Raw genomic sequence first — 25,342 nt, forward strand, 5'->3', positions numbered from 1 at the left:
AAGTTTGGCACGGATCGGAGCAACCGGTGTGCCTGACAGGTCTGGATGTTACGTATGTGGGTCCAAGGTTTGCGCCGGTTCACGGTCCACCCACCCTCTAGACCAGGGACGTGCAGAGAACATTAGAGAGGCAGGGGCTGAAATTTCTAAAAGGGCCTTTTGGTGAAAATATCCACACTAAACTAAGCATAATCAAGTGAATACTGGATATGTGGTGTAACGGCGTGGATTTCTACACAGAGGGCAATTCTTTCAACATAAGATGATGCATTGAATTTCAGGAGAGTTTGAACAAGCAATTCTCTTGAATGCTGCCTTCAGGTATGCCATGGAAAGAGGGCATTTGCATTTCTTTCACCATAGGTAAAACTGCATTCATGGTCTGGAGAGGGCACTTTTTACAGACGAGTAAAAGGCCGGGGGCTCAAGCCCCCTTTAATGTCTATGTGTGCATGTGCCTGCTCTAGGCAATTTTAATATAGGATTATGACTTTTCCCAGAATAGGGGCGCCCCGTGTTTCAATCAGAGGAAGGTTTTCTTTAATCTAACAAAATCTACTGTAACACCTCAATTGCATCGAACACATAATATCCTGCAGCTACAACTCTTTGAAGCACCACCAATCACACAGATCCGTCAAGCGCTTTTCTTCTTCTTTTTTTTTTAACAAAGTCGGCTGACACCGTGACAGATTCCTGGCCAGTCTCTCCCCCAGACAGGATGACAGAGCAACAAAAGGCTCTTTTTTAAAACGCACACACACCGTCGTCCAAACCCATGCCGGTGACGTCCCACCCTGGCTTCTGGCACGCGCTCTGGGGGAATGGGGAACTTTTTGGAAGACTCTGGCTGTACTTACACACCAGGTACCATTACCCCCTGACCTCATGTCTGTCTCAATCTGCTGGAAGAAGCAGTCCCATTTGCAGTAAAATCCTGTATAAAAACTTTTACTTGAATATAAAAAATCAAACTGTGTTATATAATATATCGTCAGAAACCTCCTACTTCTATATTTGTATCAAAAGTAGCAGATCCACAAGCTCGAAACACAAACCGAGCTTGTAGATCTGCTATTTTAGCTTTTTCTGAATTTGAATCCAGAAATGTAACAGACAATAATACATTTTTTTACGGTATGAATGAATCTATTATATTGTCGTTGTCGGGTGGAAACCTTGTATGTCCAAAACCGTTTGTTTGGTATTTATCATTTTAAAAATGATTTAAACTAGTGAAAACAGCCGATCTACAAGCGCCGCAAGGCGTTGTGTGCTTGTAGATCTGCTGTTTTCACTACTTTTGTGCAACAGTCTTCAGTCTTGTATGATGAAGCAGGGCTTTGCTTTGCGAAAAAAATTACACATTTGAAACTTGGAGATACGAGGTTTCTGCCTGACAGTGACGATATAATATAGTAGATTCAATCAGATGGTCACTGTCGGGCAGAAAACTTGCATTATTTTAACTTGATTATTATATATTATGATTATTATATATTATGATTATTAATATCTTTTCATGAATGCATTTCCTGAAAAGTAACAGACAAGTTTTTTTTTTCTTTTTTTTTGCCTGACAGCAGCGATCATATAAGAAGATCTATAATAGGTTGAATCGTATGTTATTGCTGCAAAATCGACATTATGCTACAGTGGCTCGTTTTGAGTGACAGGGGTGACTCTCTCCAGACATCACTCGTGTTTTCCCACTTATGTGACTTCTCTCCTGGGCTGCCTAAAGTCATACATCACATGTGACTTATGTGACTTCTCTCCTGGGCTGCCTAAAGTCATACATCACATGTGACTTATGTGACTTCTCTCCTGGGCTGCCTAAAGTCACACATCACATGTGACTTATGTGACTTCTCTCCTGGGCTGCCTAAAGTCACACATCACATGTGACTTATGTGACTTCTCTCCTGGGCTGCCTAAAGTCACACATCACATGTGACTTATGTGACTTCTCTCCTGGGCTGCCTAAAGTCATACATCACATGTGACTTCTGTGACTTCTCTCCTGGGCTGCCTAAAGTCATACATCACATGTGACTTATGTGACTTCTCTCCTGGGCTGCCTAAAGTCATACATCACATGTGACTTCTGTGACTTCTCTCCTGGGCTGCCTAAAGTCATACATCACATGTGACTTATGTGACTTCTCTCCTGGGCTGCCTAAAGTCATACATCACATGTGACTTATGTGACTTCTCTCCTGGGCTGCCTAAAGTCACACATCACATGTGACTTATGTGACTTCTCTCCTGGGCTGCCTAAAGTCATACATCACATGTGACTTCTGTGACTTCTCTCCTGGGCTGCCTAAAGTCATACATCACATGTGACTTATGTGACTTCTCTCCTGGGCTGCCTAAAGTCACACATCACATGTGACTTATGTGACTTCTCTCCTGGGCTGCCTAAAGTCATACATCACATGTGACTTATGTGACTTCACTCCTGGGCTGCCTAAAGTCATACATCACATGTGACTTATGTGACTTCTCTCCTGGGCTGCCTAAAGTCATACATCACATGTGACTTATGTGACTTCTCTCCTGGGCTGCCTAAAGTCATACATCACATGTGACTTATGTGACTTCTCTCCTGGGCTGCCTAAAGTCATACATCACATGTGACTTATGTGACTTCTCTCCTGGGCTGCCTAAAGTCATACATCACATGTGACTTATGTGACTTCTCTCCTGGGCTGCCTAAAGTCATACATCACATGTGACTTATGTGACTTCTCTCCTGGGCTGCCTAAAGTCATACATCACATGTGACTTATGTGACTTCTCTCCTGGGCTGCCTAAAGTCATACATCACATGCCAGCAGCTTACTGGAGTGTAAAAACAGAGAAGAACAGGTTTTTCTTACCCCTAGAGCCTTGAGGAGTCACACAAGTGAAACAAATCAATTAGAAACTGATGTCAAGACGATTACAAAGATTTTCAATCGTTCCACCTGTAATTGTATCTGTGTTGACATGCAGCCAGCACGCCTACTACACTTCAGAAGTCAAAAGAAGAAGTCTTCACAGACTTAAAAAGAGCACACGTTTTCAACCTCACTGATTCTCATTGATAACAATTACATACAAGCAAGGTAAACAGCCAGTAACACATACATCAAATGCAAAGAGACAGTGTCGTGCCTCAGTAATCTATGCACATAGTTCTCTTAACCCCTTCACCCGGAGGGGTCCATTCTGTTCCAGTTAAACATTATTGGAGTTACAGAGCCGTAAGGGTCTATTTAGACCACCGGTGGTCCCCAAGACCCAGACATGGAGAGACAGTTTATTATATCGCTGCCGTCAGGGCAGAAACCTATTATCTACGTTTTTTTTTTTCTTTTTGGTAAGTTAGTTCAGTTCAGTTCAGTTCATTTTATTTTTCAGCACTTTCGGACAGTTCAATACAAATACAAGTGTGATATCTGTGCATCTGAACATAGCATAGTCTCAAGAGATAATGAATAAATATAGAAAGAGTTCAAGTTTAAGAGTTCGTTTGACATGATTAAGTGTCCAAGGTGCCAAAAAAAGGAGTAGGGAGAAGCATACTGCATGCTTATCGAGCCCTACCCCTGGCTCATTCTCATAACAAAAGGTAATAAATAGTAAGAAATAGGTAAAAAAATAAAAAATAGTAAGAAATACAATATTTTTTGTTCTTTTACACCTACGTACTGTATACTGTATACATCAAAATGATCATACAACAGCGTCACACAAAAGCATCAAAAGTAGCAGATCTACAAGCCTGAAACGCGGCACAAAGCGACATATGAGGTTTCCCCCGACAGAGACGATTATGTTTCTTGCAGGATATTTGCGGACAGGTGATCCTGGCGGTAAATCAGCGGGTTTATCGGCATGTTGACGCCTTGTACACACTGCACGGCCCGCGAAGTGCCGTAAAGTCCACATCGTTAATTCAACTCTTCAGTGTAAAAACCTCAGGGCTTCTTGCAAGGGGCGCACTGTAAAAATCACCAGCGTTAATTCTACTTTAAAAAAGTGACCCTTATGGGTCTATCTCTCACTCTGTGCAGTTAAATTAAACACTTTTCTTTGTGGCTAGTTGCTACTGCTTTGCTCTGGCACGCTCCCTCGGGGCCCAGAGCCAGTGGAGCTTGGATAACTCTCTTTTGGGGGCTTGTCCAAAACCCTGGAGCCTCGTCTTTCAGAGACCAGCGTATAAACCCCAGCTACTTATTTTCACTACCGCTCGGCCCTGGCTAGTGGTGGAGAGTAACCAAGTGCATTTTAGAAATGTTGAGTATTTCCTATTTCTATACTTGCTATACTATACTTTGGTAATGTGCTTTTCACTACACTACAGTTATTTAGCTTTAGTTATTAGTTACTTAGATTTAGATTACTTGATTTTCAGTCCTATATTGATGAGAGCAATGGTCACTGAGTTATGGATATTGTCAGCGACGCGCCACACAAAGCTCTGTCGACCTGGCGGTCGCTTCTCACCCTTATACCATTCTCTTGCCAGACAGTGTTTGTCCAGAGTTTGGTGCGAAGCAGAGAATTGGGTGCTCCGAGCAATGTGTGGCCCCTGGAGGGTCCCTGACACAGTCAACTGGGGAGTACAACGTGTACCAGGCCCCCCCCTGGTGTGACTATTCTCATGGCAGGCCCCTGTGCCGCGTTTGATGCGGAGCGAAGCTAACGGTGCACCGTGCAATGTTTAAGTTTGTTGTTGTTCAGCCATCCTCTTGACCAGGGTTCTTTCACATTTTTCAGGCCAAGGACCCCCTTAGCTGAGAGAGAGATGAAGCACGGACCCCCACTACTTATTCATGTTAATGTGTATTTTGGGGACATTCTGCCACCTAACTTTCCCTTGGCAAATATGGGTCTGGCCCCGCTCAATTGTGAATCCATTTCCTCTCCCCAAAGATTTAGGGGACCAATCAGGGCCCAACATTGGTCGATTACTTAGTACACTTGACCTTTCATTCTGTACTTAGGCTGCTTTTTAGCCCCTCTACACCAATCCTCTTTGCCGAAAATAGCCAATACAAGCTCACAATGAATGCCTCCCACCTAGATCTGCTATTTTTGGCCACCAACCTATAGTAACTCTGAGGACCCCATAGGGGTCCCGGACCCCATGTTAATGGGTTAGGTGACTTATAGGAAACATTTGTCAAATTACCCCACGTTTCTTGACACTAACATTACTACTGTACTTCTATCATTACTGAGGCCCTGACACTAACATTACTACTGTACTTCTATCATTACTGAGGCCCTGACACTAACATTACTACTGTACTTCTATCATTACTGAGGCCCTGACACTAACATTACTACTGTACTTCTATCATTACTGAGGCCCTGACACTAACATTACTACTGTACTACTATCATTAATACTGTCAACCCAGAGGCCCTGACACTAACATACTACTGTACTTCTGAACTTACTATAAGTGTGTTGGTGTGACGGAGAGGGGGAGAAGCAAACAGGCACGCAAGTGAACTCATGCTGAACTATAAGCATACTGTAAGTACCATTTCTCCCTCTTAACTCTCTCTTACTACCCCCCCACCCCTCTCTCTCTCATAGTGAGCTATGAGCATGCAGCGTGTTCCACTTCCCACTCTTCCACCCCCCTGACACTGCTCTCCATGGCAACGCTACTCACAGTCACAACACACCTGGTGGCAAACCTTTTTTTTTTTTTATATTTTATAGGCGGAAAAAAATAATACAGTATATGTGCTACTAATGTACTGAGCAGCAGTGATTCTAACACCACAGCGTCATGGCTTCCTTCCAGGGACGGAAAGTAACTACATATATTTTACTTGAGAGCAATTAAAGGAGTAGTTCGCCCGCAAACCGACGTGTTTTCTATCATTTACAAGCCTTGAAAGTGTTTTGTCGCATTCCTAAACCAATAACTTGGGAGGTAGGAAAGCAGGGACGTGCTGGGCCCCTGATTCAGCCCGGGAAAAAGAGTTGTAGAGGCCCTCATTGCGCGCTATAGAGAGAGATCTCTCTCTATAGCGCTGCTGCTACTCAAAGATTTGCCTTTTCAGATCATGACAAGTGACAAGCCAGTGGGCCAATTACATGAGTTATATTTTGTCGTTGTCGGGTGGAAACCTTGTATGTACAAAACCGTTTGTTTTGTATTTATCATTTTAAAAATGATTTAAACTAGTGAAAACAGCCGATCTACAAGCACACAACGCCTCGCACCGCTTGTAGATCTGCTGTTTTCACTACTTTTGCGCAACAGCCTTGTATGATGAAGCAGGGCTTTGCTTTGCGAAAAAAATTACACATTTGAAACTTGGAGATACGAGATTTCTGCCCGACAGTGACGATTTACTTTGTTGGCCGCCCAGCCCCCAAAATGGAATGAAGGCCGACATTTTATTTATATTTCTTTCCTAATGGCCGGCCTGGACCGGCCGGGAATGAACCGGCCGTTCGGGAGTTGTCCCGCTTTTCCCAATGGCCAGCACGTCCCTGTAGGAAAATAATGGTGTGCAAGATAACAATGCGTTGTGATGTGGCACATTGTGAGCTTAGATAATCTTTTTTTTTAATGTAAAACAGGAATTCTTGAATAGAGGGTATGTGCATGAATAAAGTGAATGGCAAATCGAGTGGCAAAGTGAGTTTAAAGGTGATACACCATGCATTTAAAAAGCATTTATATCATATTGTTTATGTTACAAAAAAAACGTTTTTCAAAAGGTTTGAGGCTAAATTACCACTCTTGAATAGAGAGCCTCTCTCATTTTTGAATGGCTCTCAGAGGATTTTCAGCTGTAGTATCAAATTGGCCTGAGGGGGAGGGTGGCGCAGTTCTGCCCGTTGTGTGTGCAGATGCACCGCAGCCTCCGAGACCCTGGACAGGGCTGAAAGTGCTTTGAAATTCTTGCCGGAACTGTACCCCCATTGCACGTTGCACCCATCTGGGAACTGTACCCCCACTGCACGTTGCACCCATCTGGGAACTGTACCCCCATTGCACGTTGCACCCATCTGGGAACTGTACCCCCATTGCACGTTGCACCCCTCTGGGAACTGTACCCCCACTGCACGTTGCACCCATCTGGGAACTGTACCCCCATTGCACGTACGTTGCACCCATCTGGGAACTGTACCCCCATTGCACGTTGCACCCATCTGGGAAAATGTTGCAGACAAGCTTCATAAAATGTTGCACCCTGTGATTGGTTGGGAAGATGCACAAGACCACATCCAAAAACCCCAGGGAAAAAATCCACTCGTCCGAGACAGTTTGCCCTCCTGGCCCCCAAGCTGTGGAATAAACTCCCTGTCGCACTTAGAACAACGGACTCACTCGCTAGCTTTCGCCGTGGACTGAAGACTCACCTTTTCAGACTCCACCTAAACCCTTAGCACTACTGAAAAATCAATGAACATACATGAAGCTAGTTAGCATTTGTTTTTTAGGTTTTTAGAACTTTTTTCTTTACTGATTATATTGTGTTTTTTCTTCTTGCATGTGTTATATTGCTGTTGATGTACTGACATATTATCTTGTTCATTATTGTGATGTTTTATCTGCTTAATGTGCTTATTGTAAATCGCTTTGGATTAAAAGTGTCTGCTAAATGCCTAAACTGTAAACTGTAAACTGTAAACTTCCTTATTTACGTTTTGTGGCAACGTGTGGGCGAGTTGCGGACAGCGCTGTGTGAAGTAGTGAAAAACGTACATAGACAACACTTCTCTGATCTTTCCCTGACTTGCCAGTTGTGAGATGAGGCCAATCCACACCCGGGCACCATTTCTCACCTGGCAAATGTCGCCCTTTCTCTGTGACAAGGCTTGGACTACGGTATATCCACTGATGTTCCACTGAAGCGCCCATGACGGGCTCTTTGAAACTTTGGAATGACACATTCTCTACTCAAAATTGTACTTTAGGTGTACTTGAGTAAATGTGCTTTAGCGACTTTCCACCGCCGCTTCCCATATAGGAGCCTTTTGGAACAGGGACGTGCACAGGATGTTAGAGAGGCAGGGGCTGACATTTCGAAAAGGGCCTTTTGCTGGAAATATCGAAAATACCAGACCTCCAAGCTGCGACGCGTTGTGAGCTTGGAGGTCTGCTATTTTTGATATTTTACTGGAGATGTGGCGTAGCGGCATGGATTTCTACTCAAAGAGTGCAATTCTTTCGACATAAGACGCTGCATTCAAGTTGAGGAGAGTTTGAACAAGGCAATTCGTTCTCTTAAATGCTGCCTTCAGGTATGGCATGGAAAGAGGTCATTTGCATTTCTTTCACCATAGTAAATGGTCTGGAGAGGGCAGCTTTTGACAGATGTTTAAAAGGGCAGGGGCTCAAGCCCCCTTTGATGTCTATGTGTGCACGTGCCTGTTTTGGAAAAGAAGTTGCGGAGGAGACAGACAGAAGACACCGCTCCGCTTGAAGAAGATTCTGAACCTCTTCCCAGGGTTTTTCGGTCCATTGGGGGATAAAGAGAGAGAGAGAGAGAGAGAGAGAGAGAGAGAAAGTAGCGAGACTGCAGACATGCGTGTCGCACCAAATTCTGGGCCCTGGGTACAAGGATTTACTGCGGGCCCCCCATGAGCTTCAACTATTTTGTGCTTTAAAGGAGCTATAGTCAACTTTTTCTTGAAAAACGGATGCTAAAATAAAAATAATGTTTCGAAAATATTTTATAAAAAAATAAGCTTCATATATGTGTTTCTATTCAAAAATGACCACAAAACGTGTAAAATAATGATAAAATAATAATTTTAGCCATTGTCAGACCGATACTTTGTTTACATTCTAGTCTATAGACTAGGATGTAAACAAAGTGTCGGCCCTACAATGAAAAAGTTGACTATAGCTCCTTTAACTATTGAAAAATAGCAGATATACAAGCTCACAGCGCGGCACCGAGTGCAGCACTGCGAGCTTGTAGATCTGCTATTTTTGAAAAATCATGAACATTTTTGCAAGTCTTTGAATATTTCAAATCTTTCTACGTTTTTTTTTTTTTTTTAAACCTATGTGGTGCTCAAACTTTTTCATGTGAAGGACCCCCAAAATGATATGTATTTGGCCACAGACCCCATCTCAAAATATTTAGTTCCAGGGACCCCCCAGAAGCAACATTTGAGTTACAAATGTTCGCTTGAAAATTCATATTTTCAAAGATTTGCACACATTTTCACAAGTTTTCATAGCGGATCTACAAGCTCTGAGTGCCGCGCTGCAAGCTTTTTCAATAGCTAAAGTATAAAACAATGAAGGCCCCTCCACTTTGGGCCCTAGTAACTCAGTCCCACTCCCCCCCCCCCCCCTTGTGACGCCCCTGTGTGCAGAATTGGATACATCTCTGCTCGACGCAGGGCGGCTCGTGGTCAGGTCAATGAGTGCAGCGGTTAAGCGGAGAGGCCCGCTGCGGCGCGGCAGCGCTGATGGCGGCCGCCGCAGAGCGTCTTGGTTTCATGTGGGCCACGGTGAAGATTTGACATCACTCGGTGGGCTTCTCGGAAGACAGGAGGGGCTTCTATTGAGAAGCCCACAACAAAACACGCACGCACGCACGCGCACACGCACACGCACACACACACACACACACACACACACACACAGAGGAGATAGAGGCGGTATTGTTCCTCTGACTCTGGTGCCATTGTGTGCTGCAATATGAATCCAACCAATATGTTGACGGTAATAAAAAGTAAAAAAAAACGAACACAACATCCGTTCTCTGGGTAAGCAAAAACACCGGTGGCTTGGAAATGTCCTCCACCGTGTTTACAGCTCAAATAGGGTCTGGTTTTGTATTTATTTGTTTATTCTACCCTTTATTTGTCCGGGGGAGGTTCGTTGAGCAACACATGCTCTTTTCCAGTAAAGCCCTGCTTCACATTCAGACTCACAGTCGCACACACACTAAAACCAGGGAACTGACCAGTGCAACCACAGTCTTTACACTGTTAGGCCACCAAGCAGCTCTGCTGGAGAGGTTGGGGTTTCAGAGCCTGGCTCAAGGGCACTTCCCTGCTAGAAAAACCAGCACAAGACCAGCAGTAAGACCAGCACCAGCACCAGCACAAACCAGCGCATGTTGTGTTTTACTGCTGGTCTGTGCTGGTTCATGCTGGTCCACCAGCATGAACCAGCACAGACCAGCATAGACCAGCACCAGCACAGACCAGCATGAACCAGCACAGACCAGCATAGACCAGCACCAGCACAGACCAGCATGAACCAGCTTAAACCAGCATAGACCAGCACAGACCAGCATGACAATTGTGCTGGTCTGTGCTGGTTTTTCTAGCAGGGTTCATAGTCAGGGAATATTATCAGAATACCGTCCTGTCAAAGCTGGGAATACATTTGTTACCAAACGATTTCTTCACCAATGTGTTCGTAAAGGTGTCTAGTATGTCTAACAAAGATTGAAATTCAACATCCCTCGGAGAATCTTTGACAGCTTAGGGTAATTCTGGATAAGGGAAAAAATGACTCCCAAAAAATCTGCTTTAAGTGGGATGTGAGGGGTCTAACTAGGTGTTTTTAACCATTCTGAATCCATTGAAAGCATTTGTTTTGCACAAACAAACATTCCTTGGGCTAAAAATGAAACCCATACAACTGTGAAAAGTGATGACTCATCACTAAACCATCGTTTTTTGGGGCTGTTGTGTACAAATGGGCTGTTGTGTACAAATGGAACCAAATGGACCCGTCAGGGTCCATTTGGTTCCATTTGTACACTGTCAGAGTTAAGGGGAGGCCTTGAAATTTTAAAGTTTGAGAACCACTGCTGTACATCAGGTGTAAGTGGATCGGTGAGCCTGTTTGACGCAGAGCCAGCATTGTTTACTTCACCACCTCGTTTATCACGGTGCACATTTACCGTTCTTTCCAACATTTGCAAAAGGTTTTTGTTTTCCATCATCATCATCTCTCCTGCCATGTTCACGAGCAATTAGTTGTTCTATTTATTTACGTTCCGCCCTCCTCATAAACATTATTATTTAATTATTTTAAGAAAATGTGTTTCGTTGGTCTGCATGTAATTTTTTTTAATGTTTCTTTTGTATTTATTCATTTGCGATAAGGGGCCATTTTCCATGCACTCCTTCTGGCCCTCGCTCCATTTGTTTTTTATTTGTCTCCTGTCAAAGCTGGAGAGAGAGAGAGAGAGAGAGAGAGAGAGAGAGAGAGAGAGAGAGAGAGAGAGAGAGAGAGAGAGAGAGAGAGAGAGAGAGAGTCGCTGTGTCCCCCTAGGCATTTCTTTTTTCCTTTTCTTCCCCAATATTATAAAGGACCCACAGAGAAATAAAGAAAGACAAAAAAAAAACAACACAATACCCATAACGCACATGGTCGTTGTCGGGTGGAAACCTTGTATGTCCAAAACCGTTCAATTTGTATTTATCATTTAGAAAATGAACTACACTAGTGAAAACAGCCGATCTACAAGCACACAACGCCTCGCACCTTCACTACTTTTGTGCGACGGCCCTGTATGATGAAGCAGGGCTTTAGTTTTACGAAAAAACTAATTTGAAACTTGGAGATACGAGGTTTCTGCTCGACATTGACGACACATGGGATGTTTTGTTACCACACGTGCATCTGTGCACGCGTGCGTGAGACGTGTGTGCGTGCTCACACACAGATGCATTTCTCTCTCTCCCTCAGAAAGAGGGTCTCTCTCTCTCTCTCTCTCTCTCTCTCTCCCTCTCTCTCTCTCTCTCTCCCCTGAGAAGGCGAGAGGGTCTCTCGCAGGTCGTGGCATTTCGACATACCTAGGAGCTTATAGCACCGTGTAAAATGGGAAACGTCCCGCAAAGCGCCGGCCTTGTGTGTGATCTGTCTCCACGGATCAGTCCAGCCCTACCGGAGGCCTCCAACAGAGCCCTGGTACACCGTGGTACAAGGTGGAACACGGGAGGAATTCCCACGGATCTCCCTGTTCATGTTCTCGGGTTGACGTATAGGGCAGTGTTTTCCCCCCAACCTGGGGTCTGGACCCACTTGGGGGGCGCCAAAGGTCACAGGGCCTTGTGGGGCCTTGTCTGTTTGGTAGGTAGTCCAGAGTTTTAAACATGCCGCGTACAATCATAACTTGAATTTATTTGGTTCAAAATATAAGTTTTAAAAATACCAATTAAGATCTACAAGCTCACAAAGTGTCATGGTAGGACATATTGTCAGCTTGTAGATGGGCTATTTCCGTCACTTGTCGTACAGGAGGTATTTAGAACGAGCGACCGCCTATTGAGTTCAATAGATTTGGGAGGTGGGACTCACATTCTGTTTCTACTTTCTATATATTGGGCTTAGGGATGACTTTTTTTGTTCTCCTATTGATTAGCTCCATGTCTCCATGGGATCAGTAATCCATAGAAGAAATAGTTATTTTTGGGGGTGAACTATCTCTTTGGGTGTTGGTTAACATTTTAACAATTGTGTACAAGTGTGTGCCTGCGTGCGTGCGTGCGTGCGCGTGTGTATGTTTTGGGGGGGATCTCCGCTTTTGTCAGACGTAAGAGGTGGGTGTGTACTGTGTAGTAACAAGTCATGCTGGCTCTGAAAAACCTGATGTTTCGGTGAGGTATCCCAGGGAGGGAGGGGTACGCGCCAAAAGGGCCCTCCTCCTTCTCCTCCTCACTGGCCTCAGCTCTGCAGGTCAGAGGGAGGGCGTTTGAAGGACAGGTTGTAGTTCTTTAGTCATTTATGAGCCCTTATAAAAAAGTCCAGTAACTGCCCATACCTACGTACCTAGGCCCTCCCGTCCCGGCCCGGCCTCAGGATGCTGTTAATTTTAAACCATGCGAGGCATTGAGAGGGGGTGAGTCGGGACGGGGTGGACGGGGGGGACAGGGATGCTACAGCTGCAGAGGCCGCAGTTAGGGCGCTAAGGTATACACTATGCACAGACAAATAGAAGGTGCCAACTGTAACTGAAACTGCATGGTAATTCATTCAGAGTGATGCCACAGAAGAACCAACATTTGGTTCAAGTGATGGAAGAAGCATGGGTGTGTGAAACAACATGTTTTAGAGTAGGGTTGGGCGATATTGTGATAAATATCGCTGAGACGATACAATGTCTCCACGATATGCCTTTTCAGAGATATTGAATATATCGTGATACAATGAGGGAGCCTTATACAAAATCCTGTTGGAATTGTTTAATACAGAGATTCATTGCAAAATGCATTTAAATCTGCATTTTGTTCTAAATCAGTAGTTCTCAAACTTTACAATGTCATGGTCTCCCCTTAACTCTGACAGTATACAAATCAAACCAAATGCTATACTGTCAGAGTTACATACTTGTAAGGGTCAATTTAGACCTCCCAAAAGGATCTTTTTCTTTTAGTTTTTGTTACCTTGTAGATGGTTGCACTGTTAAGTAACTTGGAAAGGAACTGGTTGGAATAACGTGTTCCTTCCACGCACTACGTCCCATCGGGGAAACTCCCCCCTGTCAGGTGATAAAAAGCGCAAAAAGTCGATGTATAAACGGAGGAAGTGGTTTAAACACATTCTGCTGGGGACCCCCTGGAACCCAAGGGACCCCTGGGGGTCTCCAGACCCCACTTTGAACCAACGCTTTAAATAACTTTTAACCACTTAAAAGCCTTCATTGACTGGTGTCTCTCAGTTGGTCCACTCCATACTTGATCCACTCCTTTTTGACCCGTTAGCTGTTACACCAAATGATGTCTTCATTTCATTAAAAGCAGGAGGGATTAAAAGCACCATCCTTTTTCTGCCTGCATCTCTGCGACAATTGTTGCATTCATCACGTTTACGGGGGCTGAAAGGAGTTCCAGCGGTCAGTGACTCGCCTCCACCTCCAAACTGTGATTCATACTAAAAGGTAGCCCTGCAAGCTGCAGATTGGAGGCTATTTTCAGAGCGCGCAGCGGCGCACAATCGAGCATTAATCAGCCATTTAAACGCTGCATTGCTTGCTGAGCGTGCCACTGTAATCACGCTATCTCGGCCCGGGGTTTATTTACACAACTCGGCAAACCAGGGCCAGCAAATCACACACGCTATTAAGCGCCAAAGTCAGTGAACGGGGGTTTGCGATGGCTAAAAAAACGTCCCGCAAGACAAGTGCGCTTGGCCAGCTAGTGCTCTCCAGTCACGGTAGGAGGAAGAGGTCGCGGAGGTTCCCTTCCCCATGCCTCTCAGGGGCTGGGACGGTTACGGGACCGGCCTCCACTCCGTGTGTAAACGCCGTTCCACGTCCTCCTCCGCACATATGGTTCAAATAAAGCAGCCTCTCTGCGGCTCCTCTGCAGCTAATCAAAATCAGCCTCGGAGCGGAGTGGCAGCGTTGCCAGGTTCAGGGAGATAAACAGGCAATTAAAGCAAGCCTGCAAGAAGCGACCAAGTAGGCCACATGAGCACTGTAAACTAAGGCTGGGCGATATTAGGAAAACCTTCCATATTCGATAACATAGTTGAATAGCTCGATATCGATATTACAATATCAGCAAAGTTTTTAATGGTTTTCAGCGATCATGCATGCACATTGCACAGTATACATAGAATAAAGAAATTACATGCTACCGTTTTCCAATGATGGTTTTATTGAAATAACCACACCTGGTTACAGATGGACTGCTTTTTTGCATGCGCTACGTACATGCAATAGTGTGTCTGTTAATTAATATGATACATAAACCAATACCTCATTTCAAGCTGTCTTCGTCGGTATGTATATTGTATGTTGATACCTCGATGAAGGTACATTTTTGATATATTGCCCAGCCTTACTGTAAACTATATACCGTATACACGCAATAAGACGCGTTGTGAACTTGCAGATCTTGTGAGCTTGTAGATCTTGTGAGCTTGTGGATCTTGTGAGCTTGTGGATCTTGTATACCAGCTTGTAGATAGATAAAATAAATAAAATGTGTAGTATTATTGGGAGCTTGTTGAAACATTCTAACAACACAAATCTGGTACGGGGTGCTCCCCGGCACAAAATATTTTCAGATGGAGGTTAGGGTTCAAATACATAATTAATTTGGGGCGGTCCATGACATGGAAATATTTGTACAAATACATAATTAATTTGGGGCGGTCCATGACATGGAAATATTTGAGAACCACCGGTTTTTAAACAACATTTAGGAGGCAAGCCCCAGAATGAGCCCCAAAGATACCACAACCCGCAACTACCAACAATTTATAAGCAACTTTACAGGAAAAAAACAAGACCCAAAGTCCCTTATAATAAGCACACATGGCAACACTGTGGAGTGGAGCGGAGCGGAGCGCCCCGCTCCGGTACCTCCCCCCTCCTCTCCCCGCTATGTGTCCTTTCACTAAGCTCGTTCGCAGCCGGCTCTTCTGCACTCCCACCAAACGCCATTCGATCGCATTTGCTCTGCGCCTTACTTGGCTCTCGTCCTCGAAACCCCCCCCCCCCCTTCTCTCACAGGCATCGAACAAGCATTCTGTCTCTGTCTCTCGTGTTCGTGTGAAATGCCGCCCCGCTGCCTTGAACCACCCTCATTCCTTGATTTGATTCAGAGCTTTCTCTCGGCCACATCCCACTTGTTTCGGGCTCAGCTGATGTGCGAGCCAAGCTTAGTGTGCAGTGGTGTAAAAAAGCAGTGTTTCTCAAACTTTCAAATGTCACGGTCCTCCCTTAACTCTGACAAGTGTACAAATGGAACCAAATGAACCCTAACGGGTTCAATGTGTACACTGTCAGGATTATAGACCAAGTACATTTTACTCATTAAGTACTGAGCTTAAGTACATTTTTTTTTTCTTTTTTACTTTATTGGAGTTTTTCCAGTTTTCAGTACTTTTACCTCTACTACACTACGTCTCAGAAGCAAACACTTTTACTCCACAACAATTGTATGTCAACTTCAGTTGAAAACAGCAGATCTAGATCGGCACTTTTCGGTCGTATTTTTTCATAATTTTAAACTTAAATTTAAAAAATTGTACATTCCTCACAATTGGTACTTTTATATACCTTAAGTATATTTTGATGCCGATACTTTTGTACTTTTAAGTACATTTGTAATACCAGACTTCTACTTGTTATACAGTGTTTTTGCAGCATAGATACTTTTGCTTAAGTAAAACATGCAGGTACTTCTTACGACGGACGGAGGGGGAAAAAAGGGAGAAAGCCGTGACAGATGTGTAAAAACAACAGGAGATGATGGGTGAAGGAGAGGCGATAGGATGAGGCTCCGGTGGGTGTGGACAGATGATGGCCTGGGGCTGAATGAGTGGTGGTGGACACATACTTGTGGAGGGGTGGGGAGGGGAGGGGAGGGAGAGTGCGTGTGCGTGTATTGTGCATGTATAGTAGACGTTGAGAAATAGCAATGCTGAGGAAAAATGTCCTGGTCCACATAACAAAAGATTTTCTTTTTGTGGTTCAAACTGATTTGGGGAGTATAAAAGCTTACAATTTAGGAAGAGATTCAGGTTGGGGTTAGGTTTTTATAGGGCCGATTCATACTCCACTTTTAGAGACGAATTTATTTCGGTTCGGCTCTGTCTAAACTACAATAAAATGACGTCATTCAGAGGTTCGGCGGGGCGGGTACCGTTGTTCGGTGCCACCGAGATGTTGACACCCCAAACGGACCCAAAATAAATTCGCCTCTAAAAGTGGAGTAATGCATCGGCCCTTAGAATGAAGCATAAAACAGCAGAGGTCAGGTTTAGGGGATGGGGGTTGGAGTTCATGCGTGATTTATACTTTGATGTGTAGTGATTTTTAGTATTCGAATTCGAATACCTAGTATTAGGAAATATATAATATTTGTTTTTTTTCATCCTGTAAAAACTATCAATTTTCGCTCTAGTAGTGACAGTTGCATTAGCTGGCTCTTCCTCCATCATGACATCGCGTTTGCCGGCTGGCAGGAGACGAAACGTGACGCATGACATCAGTATAGAGCAATTAACAAATTCATCCAACAGGGGCATTGACAACTCATTCTTATGACTTTCTATCTAGCCAAGCTGTATAAACCATGAAGAAATAATATTTATTTTCAAAAAAGAGAAAAGAAATATATATATTCGACTTTGGTGAACAACGTCGAATAGTGACTTTGATATTCGAATATTCGGTGAATGCAGTAGTGCCGGCCGTGCCGCGCAATTAAGTAAAACTCAGTCTTTAGGGTTCGGGGTAAAAAAAGGGTCAAAAACCAGGGTAGAAGTGAATGCCATTCATAAAATCCTCTCTCTGTCCTCACAAGTATATTAAAACGCACGCACGTGTGTGTGTGTGTGTGTGTGTGTGTGTGTGTGTGTGTGTGTGTGTGTGTGTGTGCGTGTGCGTGTGCCTGTGTGTGTGTGTGTGCGTGCGTGCGCGTGCGTGCGTGCTTCCTTGAACAAATAAACGCCCCCACACTCCCTGCGGTTTGGTTGAGTTTCAGAGTGCAGAGGTTTGTAATACGGAGCGCAGAGTCAGGGGGGGGGGGGGGTGATAAGAGCACCTCTCTCTAAGTACCGGCTGGCCGCTATCCTCACTGACCATCTCCTCGCTGACCGCCTGCCAGACAGCTGGGACCCCCTCCCTCCCTCCCTCCCCTCGGGGGAACATTCCTAATCAGCTGTTTGTTGACGGACGGCGGTACAGTATGTTGGCGATGTAAGACTCTGATAACAAAATGTAATTTAGGGATTTTTAATGTCGATTCCTCATTGGCTTGGCAGGATTTACGTTTGCGAGCGCTCCTCAGAAACCGACGCGTAGGAAGCAGTTAGTATGACCAGAGCAGAGAGAATAACATTTGTGAACTGTCTTTAAAGGCCGTTATTAACCCTATGAACCCTAGCGCCCATATTCTGAGCTTGACAGGCGAACATTCAGTGAAAATAGCAGATCTACAAGCGCCCATTGATTCCGGATGGGGACCCAAATGCATTTGGGTCCCCATCCGGAATCAATGGGGACAAATGTATTATATTCTTTTTTTTTTTCTTTTTGTCTTAGGAATGGGAGAAATACAAAAAGATATTATTGAACTCAAGTCTCCATGGCATGAGTAATCAATAGAGGAAAAAAAGTCATTTTGGGGGTGAACTACTCCTTGAAGGGTACATTATTCCATTGTTTATGTTTATGGCAATGCCCAGAGATCATGAAGTTTTGGAAGGAGCTACTTGGTATCTTATCCCAGATAGTCTCAGAGGATATTCCTATCTGCACACAGCTGTGCATTCTGGGCATTCTGTATTTCATGATAATCTCAAAGATAACAGCAAAAAAAAAAACAGTCCACTACTGTTCTTAGTTCTTAGTCATGGCAGCCAGTTCCCACCTGATGTTGTGTGGGAGTCCCGACTGCTCCACACTGTACTGAATAACTGCCAGTTTGCATAATGACTTCAGACTAGGATTCAAGTCTAAGATGTACAGGTCATGGGGTTTGTGGTATCCTCCAAAGAGGATGATACGATCTCCCACCATGCAACAGCACATCCCTGACATCCTATCCGGGCCTTTTCCCTTGGGCTCAATCTTCTTCCAGGTGAGAGTTTCTGGACTGACTTTCCACAGATCATTGAAGGTCGTCTGGTCCTCGCCACCACATATGTACAGCTCTCCATTGTAGGTAAAGGCTGAATGAGACATGCGTCCTTCTGGAAGGGGCTGTGCAGAAGGCACGCTAAGGCAGCAGTTGGTCTCTGTGTCAAACACTCTGATGTTGTTGTAGTATTCCTTTTTTCCCGTCCAGCCCCCAAATACAACCTCCCAGCCCCCAAATACAAACATCTTTGTCCCGATGGTGGTGGCAGAGTGACGTGCTGAAACAGGTGGTGGTGTGCCTCTGGTGTTGATTAAAGACCAGACCATTATGGTGGTGTCCAGCTTATAGATGTCATTAGACATCCATCTCTGGCAGATGTATCCTCCATGGACATACATGAGCTTCCCAGAGAGACAGGCTGAGTGACCCCACCTCCCCTGTGGAACAGTCCCTGACACCTTGGGCTTCAACCACCTGTGGGTGTCAACGTCAAATGCATAAAGAATGTTGCAGTGTGGTTTAACGAATCTTCTATAGCCACCCCAGATGTAAACACTATCTTGTAACAGCACAGCTGTGTGGCCCCGGCACCTGCAGGGACCCTCTGCTCCTCCATTTGTCAGCAGGGACAACTTCCTCCAGCGTAAGGACACTGTGTTGAAGATGTGAACATCAATCTGATCATTGTAATTCACATTACTGTAGCTTCCAAAGACGTAAATCTTGAGTTCCACAGGAACAGCAGCATTATGCCATGATGTTGGTCCTTCCTTCAGACATACGGTCCACCTCAACATTTCACAAACAGCCACCAGGGAATAAAACCAGCCTCTTCAAGTGTTGTTGAATACTGTTATATTATGTGTTCTGCCACGTATATTGGTACAGTGGCCTTCAATTACTGATGTCATATTGATGACATCAGTCTTGTCCAATTATGGAGTTCCTCCTGGCCTGGCGGAGATGCGCACTCGACTGTTTATTGATGTTTGTTGATGGACGGCAGTATGTTGGCGATGTAAGACTCTGACAACACAATGTAATTTAGGGATTTTTAATGTCGATTCCTCATTGGCTTGGCAGGATTTACATTTGCAAGCGCTCCTCAGAAACCGACGAGTAGGAAGCAGTTATATTACAAGAACAGAGAGAACAGTCTTTAAAGGCTATTATTAACCCTATGAACCCTAGCGCCCCTATTCTGAGCATGACAGGCAAACATTCAGTGAAAATAACAGATCTACAAGCTCACAGGGAGCTTCCAGCGTCGCATTTCACAAGGGTCCCTCAAAGAAAAGAATCTTGATACATTCACAAAATCTGTGTGAGTTTCTGCAGGTCCAGGTCTGCAGGTGTTTTTATAGGCATCGATATCCCAGTTTGACCAACCCAACCCCTTTTGTGGATTGGTTGAGCTTTAAATCACAATTGGCGCTAGACCTGTGTTCATGGGCCGCAGCAGTATCAAACGTAATTGAAGAAGACCAATACAATGGGTAAAGTGCAAGGGTACATTATTCCATTGTTAATGGCAATGCCCTGAGATCATGACAATTTGGAAGGAGTTACTTGGTATATTATCCCAGATAGTCTCAGAGGATATTCCTATCTGCCCACAGCTGTGCATTCTGGGCATATTTCCTGATAATCTCAAATGTATATACTCTCTTCTCCAGGCTAAACATACAGTACTATTGCACTATTTTGGAAAAAAAACACAGATAAACCAGACATCAGGCAATGGTAGAGAGAATTATCAAATTGTCTTTTGCTAGAGAAACTGACTGCTATCTTTCAAGAAACACGGGGACAGCTAATACATTTTATTGAACAAACAGGTGGAGCGTACGTATATTCCTGACTTGTGGGTGCGTTTTATTGTTCCCGACACAAATTACTCCGACGTTGCGTTGGTTCGACTCTCCCCATTACTAACGCTATCCCTAACCGCCCGCATAGCCACGTAGTCGGAGTCATGAGAAATCGGACTGGCGTGTTCCCCCCCCCTGACTTGGGGCAAAAATCTCGATATTCCGAGGTCTCAGCAGTAGTCTTGTTAGGATTAGTGTTAGGGTTTAGGCTTGAGTTTAGCATTCACCAGGTTAGCATTCACCAGCGTTGGCAGGTTAGCATTCACCAGCGTTGGCAGGTTAGCATTCACCAGCGTCTGCAGGTTAGCCTCGGACTACTACAACCTCAAAATAGCGATACGCGCCCCTGACTTGCATCCTTCAAAATGTTGAGTTGAAGTCGACTTTATGGTTTGATGATGTCATCACATCACACACAACCCCCCAATTATGTTGGGGGGTCCCCAGATGATTAACTTAATGTGCAACATTGTTTTCTCACTCAAATGTAAACAAACCAACATACGTTTAAGTATATAGAGGGTATCTTCACATTTCTAAAGTGCCAATTTAAGGACTTTTTTAATACCTCTAAAATGACAAATTAAACATTGTCCAAATTGTCAAATATATAGAGGCAGAAATTGTGAAAATAGCTGATCTACATGCTCACAACGCCTCGCATCGCTATTCGGCTATTTTCACAATAGAACCATGTTATACCAAATGTAATGTAGCACTGTAATATTGGATCATTCCGTCCTTGACAATAAGCAATCCTACTGTTTGAATGCTGTACAGACGCACACATGGGGCAAAAATAAGGATTTTTTTTTCTTCAACTTCGACTTTCGACTTTCTCTGGTGGGAGTCGACTTGTGTAATGAAGTCGACTGAGTCGACTTGTCGACCTTTTCGTTAATGCCCTAGTGTACAAGAATTCAGGTTAAGCCATGGGGGGAAAAAAAGGTTTCAGAGGAGCAGCTACTGGGCTGTCAATGGCCTAAACCCGAGCCTAGTTATGCGCGTATAGCGCGGCCACACACGGGACTCGTCCGGACAAGTCCGTTGTCACGGCTCTCTTGAGCTGGCTGCGGGGGCCTCAATTCCCTGACACTCCCGCGGAGTGTGTTTACCCAAATTACAGCAACATTCCATCATCCACACGGCACCGCGTCTGAAGTGGAAAAGGAAGACGTGCTCCTGGGAGCTAGACGTGATACAGTCTCGCCGTGTCACACTGGGATTCCACTGACATAGGGCTTTGTCGCCGTCAGGCAAGAAACCTTGTATCTCCATAAGTACGCCCGACTTCAGTGGGTTTTCAACCTTTTTCATATCAAGGTCCATTGCCTAATCGCCATTTGAGCCAATGACCACCATTTGATGATATTTAGCCTCTCAGACCCAAGACTTTGAATTTTTCTTTACCGTTGGGTAAGATTGTGTGAACAATTCCATGCTGTATCTATTGGTGTGGTACCATAGAGAGAGATAACAGGCCGACGTCGATCATAATAACAATTCTTCTACCTTCTCTAATTGTGTAGACTTCTGGTAAATTAAGTAATGCAGATGTTTAACAATAATGCAACTCTTGAGAGCGTAATATGAAACCAAATGGACCTGTAAGGGTCCATTTGGATTCATTTTACACTCTCAAGAGGTAAAGATCTATAAGGGTCCATTTGGTTACCAACTCTCCATTATTTAGCCGGAGACCACCTGGAACCCCCTCAAGGACCACTGGTGGTCCCCGGACCACTGGATGAGATCCACACTCCTACTTCATCAAGAGTGACACACAAAAGTAGTGAAAATGGCCGATCCACAAGCTCACAACGTTTCGCCTTGCAACACGTTGTGAGCTTGTAGATCTGCTATGTTTTGCTATTTTGGGAGGGGGGGGGGGGGGGGGGGGTTCAAGTGAAAGTAGTTGAATCTGTGGGTTTTGTAATATATTAAAAGAGTATTAAGAGAGTATTAAGAAGAGGTTGTGACTAAATAATAATTATGCTCGATCTATTGGAACACAGGTTATTTTCTTTTTCCATTTCCCGAAAAGTAACACTTTTCATATACGAGGTTTTTGCCCCAAAAGCGAAGACTTGCATTTTCCCCCCTTGTTGGAGTCTAGCAGGAAAATAGCAAGAATCCACATTCTGTCAGAAAGCATTAATATGTTCAAGCAGACTTATGATGACACACACAAAAAGGAATGTAGTCCATGGGGTGGAAAAGAAAAATGCACAGAATGACCCTGATAACAATATAGCAGACATTTGGAAGTGTTACCATCGAGCCTTTATCTAGGAAGAGACTGAAGCTTGGATTCACAGTGTATTCTAACTTTTTCTGGGGGTGTTTTTCTCCGTAAATCAGGGGTCTTCAATGTTTTCAGGCCAAGGACCCCTTAGTTGAGAGAGAGAGATGAAGCAGGGACCCCCACAACCTTTTCATAGATTCCATATGGTTTCATCGTTTGACAGCACGATCGTCAGTGTATTTTGGATTCATGTCAATTTGTGTTTTTAGATATTTAACCACTTGAACTATCAATACTTAATAAACTTGACCTTTGACTCTGTATTTATAGTCTGCTCTTTTTCCCCTCCACACCAAAGCTCTTTGCCAAAAATAGCCGATCTACATGCTCACAACGCCTCGCAGCGCTTGTAGATCTGCTATTTTTGGCTAAAGTTCTCAGAATGGACGCTAGGGTTCAAGTGGTTAATATAAAAAAGGAGAAAAAAGTTTCTATCACACAAAGATTTGGAGGACCCCCTGTAGTAACTCTGAGGACCCCTAGGGGTCCCGGACCCCCTGTTGAAGACCCCTGCAGTAAATTAATGCCTCTGTGATCACGCTACAGCGTCACACAAAAGCTTCAAAAGTAGATCCACAAGCTCGTAATAAAGATTCAACTTTGAGAGTCATCATCTACTTGCCATTTGTGTGCACCCCAGACAGTTTTGAAAAAACGACATGAAAAATGGTCTCCCCATTCATTAGAAGGACAATATTAGTCACCAGAAGTAGGGACTTGTGTTTTCGATTAATCTAATATGGAGTTTGAAGATGAATGGGCTTACAGTAAATAGGAGGGAGGCGTGTCTAATCAAATTAATATCAAATATCAAAATATGGAATGAAGCAACTCAAAAACTGACTGGCACACAAAAGCCTGAATAGACGTGTTTTAAAGTGAAGTAAAGTGATCTAAACGATCACAACACATTGCAGCATGAAGCGTGTAGAATCGTTGTCGGGTGGAAACCTTGTGTGTCCAAAACCATTTGTTTTGTATTTATCATTTTAAAAATGATTCAAACTAGTCAAAACAGCCGATCTACAAGCACACAACGCCTCGCGTTGCGAGGCGTTGTGTGCTTGTAGATCTGCTGTATTCACTACTTTTGTGCAACGGCCTTGTGTGATGAAGCAGGGCTTTACTTTGCGAAAAAAAAACGTACAAATTTGAAACTTGGAGATACAAGGTTTCTGCCCGACAGTGACGGGTTAAGAGGTTAAAAGGCTATTTTGTAACTGAGCAAAAATGCTGAACTTGTCGGAATCTCGGGAACAAATCCTCTTACAATCTGAGCACTCGTCAGAAGGGCAGGCTGTCAGAATGAAAACAACCTCTGCACTCCTCTGGCATTTCAGCGGATCAGCCGACGCAGGAGGGAAGAGCGCACCGGCGCTTGATAAAGCGTAATAATTCAAAAAAGCCATGAACTTGAAAAGTTCAGAGCTCTTTGCTTTAAGCCTCTAATCTCATCAGCGCGGCCTTTAAAGGAGAAGCAGGAGGGCTTGGAATCTTGTGATGCAGCGCGCCGGCGCAGCTGGTGAGGCGGCCATGCAATCCTCTCCTAAAAGCAGTGGCGTCAGTTCAGCAAAAGCTAAGGTATGGCAACATGACTGGTGTCATGCACGCGCATGAAGGCGCGCGTGCATGACACCAGTCATGTTGCCATACCTTAGCAACAGGCATGATTATGATAATTACTATCAGTGGATATAGGCCAGTCAATCTAAGCCAAAAAAAAAGGCCCAACCCAAAAGAAATTGCAATAGTAATCATTCAGGGATTTTTTAGATCCTTTGGGTCATCCAAATAACATATTAAAAGTTGTGAATTATATATTTGGTGGATCAAGGTAAATTCAGGGGGTTCGAGTTTGGGTCCATTCACTTACTATACAGGAAAAAAAGACGCCCCAAAAAATCACAAGTAGCATGTCACAGGTCTAACTAGGTGTTTGTCATGATTCTGAATCCATTTGTTTTGTATGAAAAACATTCATTGGGATATCTTTTTTTCCCTGTATAGTAAGTGAATGGACCCAAACTCGAACCTCCTGAATTTACCTTGATCCACTAAATATATAATTCACAACTTTTAATATGTTATTTGGATGACCCAAAGGATAAAAAAAAACCTGAATGATTACCATTGCAATTTATTTTGGTTCAAACCACAGATTGACTGGCCTAATAGTATTTTATTTTACCTTCTCCCCCCTTGCCATACCCAATTGACGCCTCTGCCTAAAAGCTTCTGTAAACAGGAGGTAGAAGGATGTGTTGTTGTTTTCACTGGAGCCTCCAACAGCTGGACACAAAGAATATAGCATGTCTGTCTCCCCATCGCCTCTTCAAAAAGGTCCAGAATGTGAAGAATGAGGTCCAATATCTCAGCTCAGTGACCATGGGGCAAAAGAAGCTCTGTTCATGTTCGCTCACGAGTCACGACCCACTTCCAGTCCCCTAAACAAGGGGCATCCCTGAACCAGCCACACAGATATGGGCTGTCTTCCGCCACATATGGGCATTCCCATATGAAGTCCTCCTGTTAGATATGGGCTTAATATGATGACATCGGGGATTCTCTATATATGGGCATAAAATGGAGTGTTCCCATGACATCACAACATACAATCCCTTT

The 25,342-nt window shown here is 44.1% G+C and overlaps 2 protein-coding genes across 2 annotated transcripts in view; both read right to left on the reverse strand.

Moving 5' to 3' along the window:
• Positions 1-25,342, reverse strand: part of arsj (arylsulfatase family, member J) — a gene marked incomplete at both ends in the record, with an annotated part of 57,618 nt that overhangs the window by 12,813 nt on the left and 19,463 nt on the right. The window lies entirely within an intron of this gene.
• Positions 18,304-19,341, reverse strand: LOC308298581 (kelch domain-containing protein 3-like; the record flags this gene model as incomplete). Its single annotated transcript, XM_080742226.1, has 1 exon — positions 18,304-19,341. One exon carries the CDS (start codon positions 19,339-19,341, stop codon positions 18,304-18,306), a length of 1,038 nt encoding a protein of 345 aa, XP_080598352.1.

Source organism: Nannobrachium achirus (assembly GCF_963921795.1).
Source record: "Nannobrachium achirus genome assembly, chromosome: 14".
Classification (NCBI taxonomy): Eukaryota; Metazoa; Chordata; class Actinopteri; order Myctophiformes; family Myctophidae; genus Nannobrachium; species Nannobrachium achirus.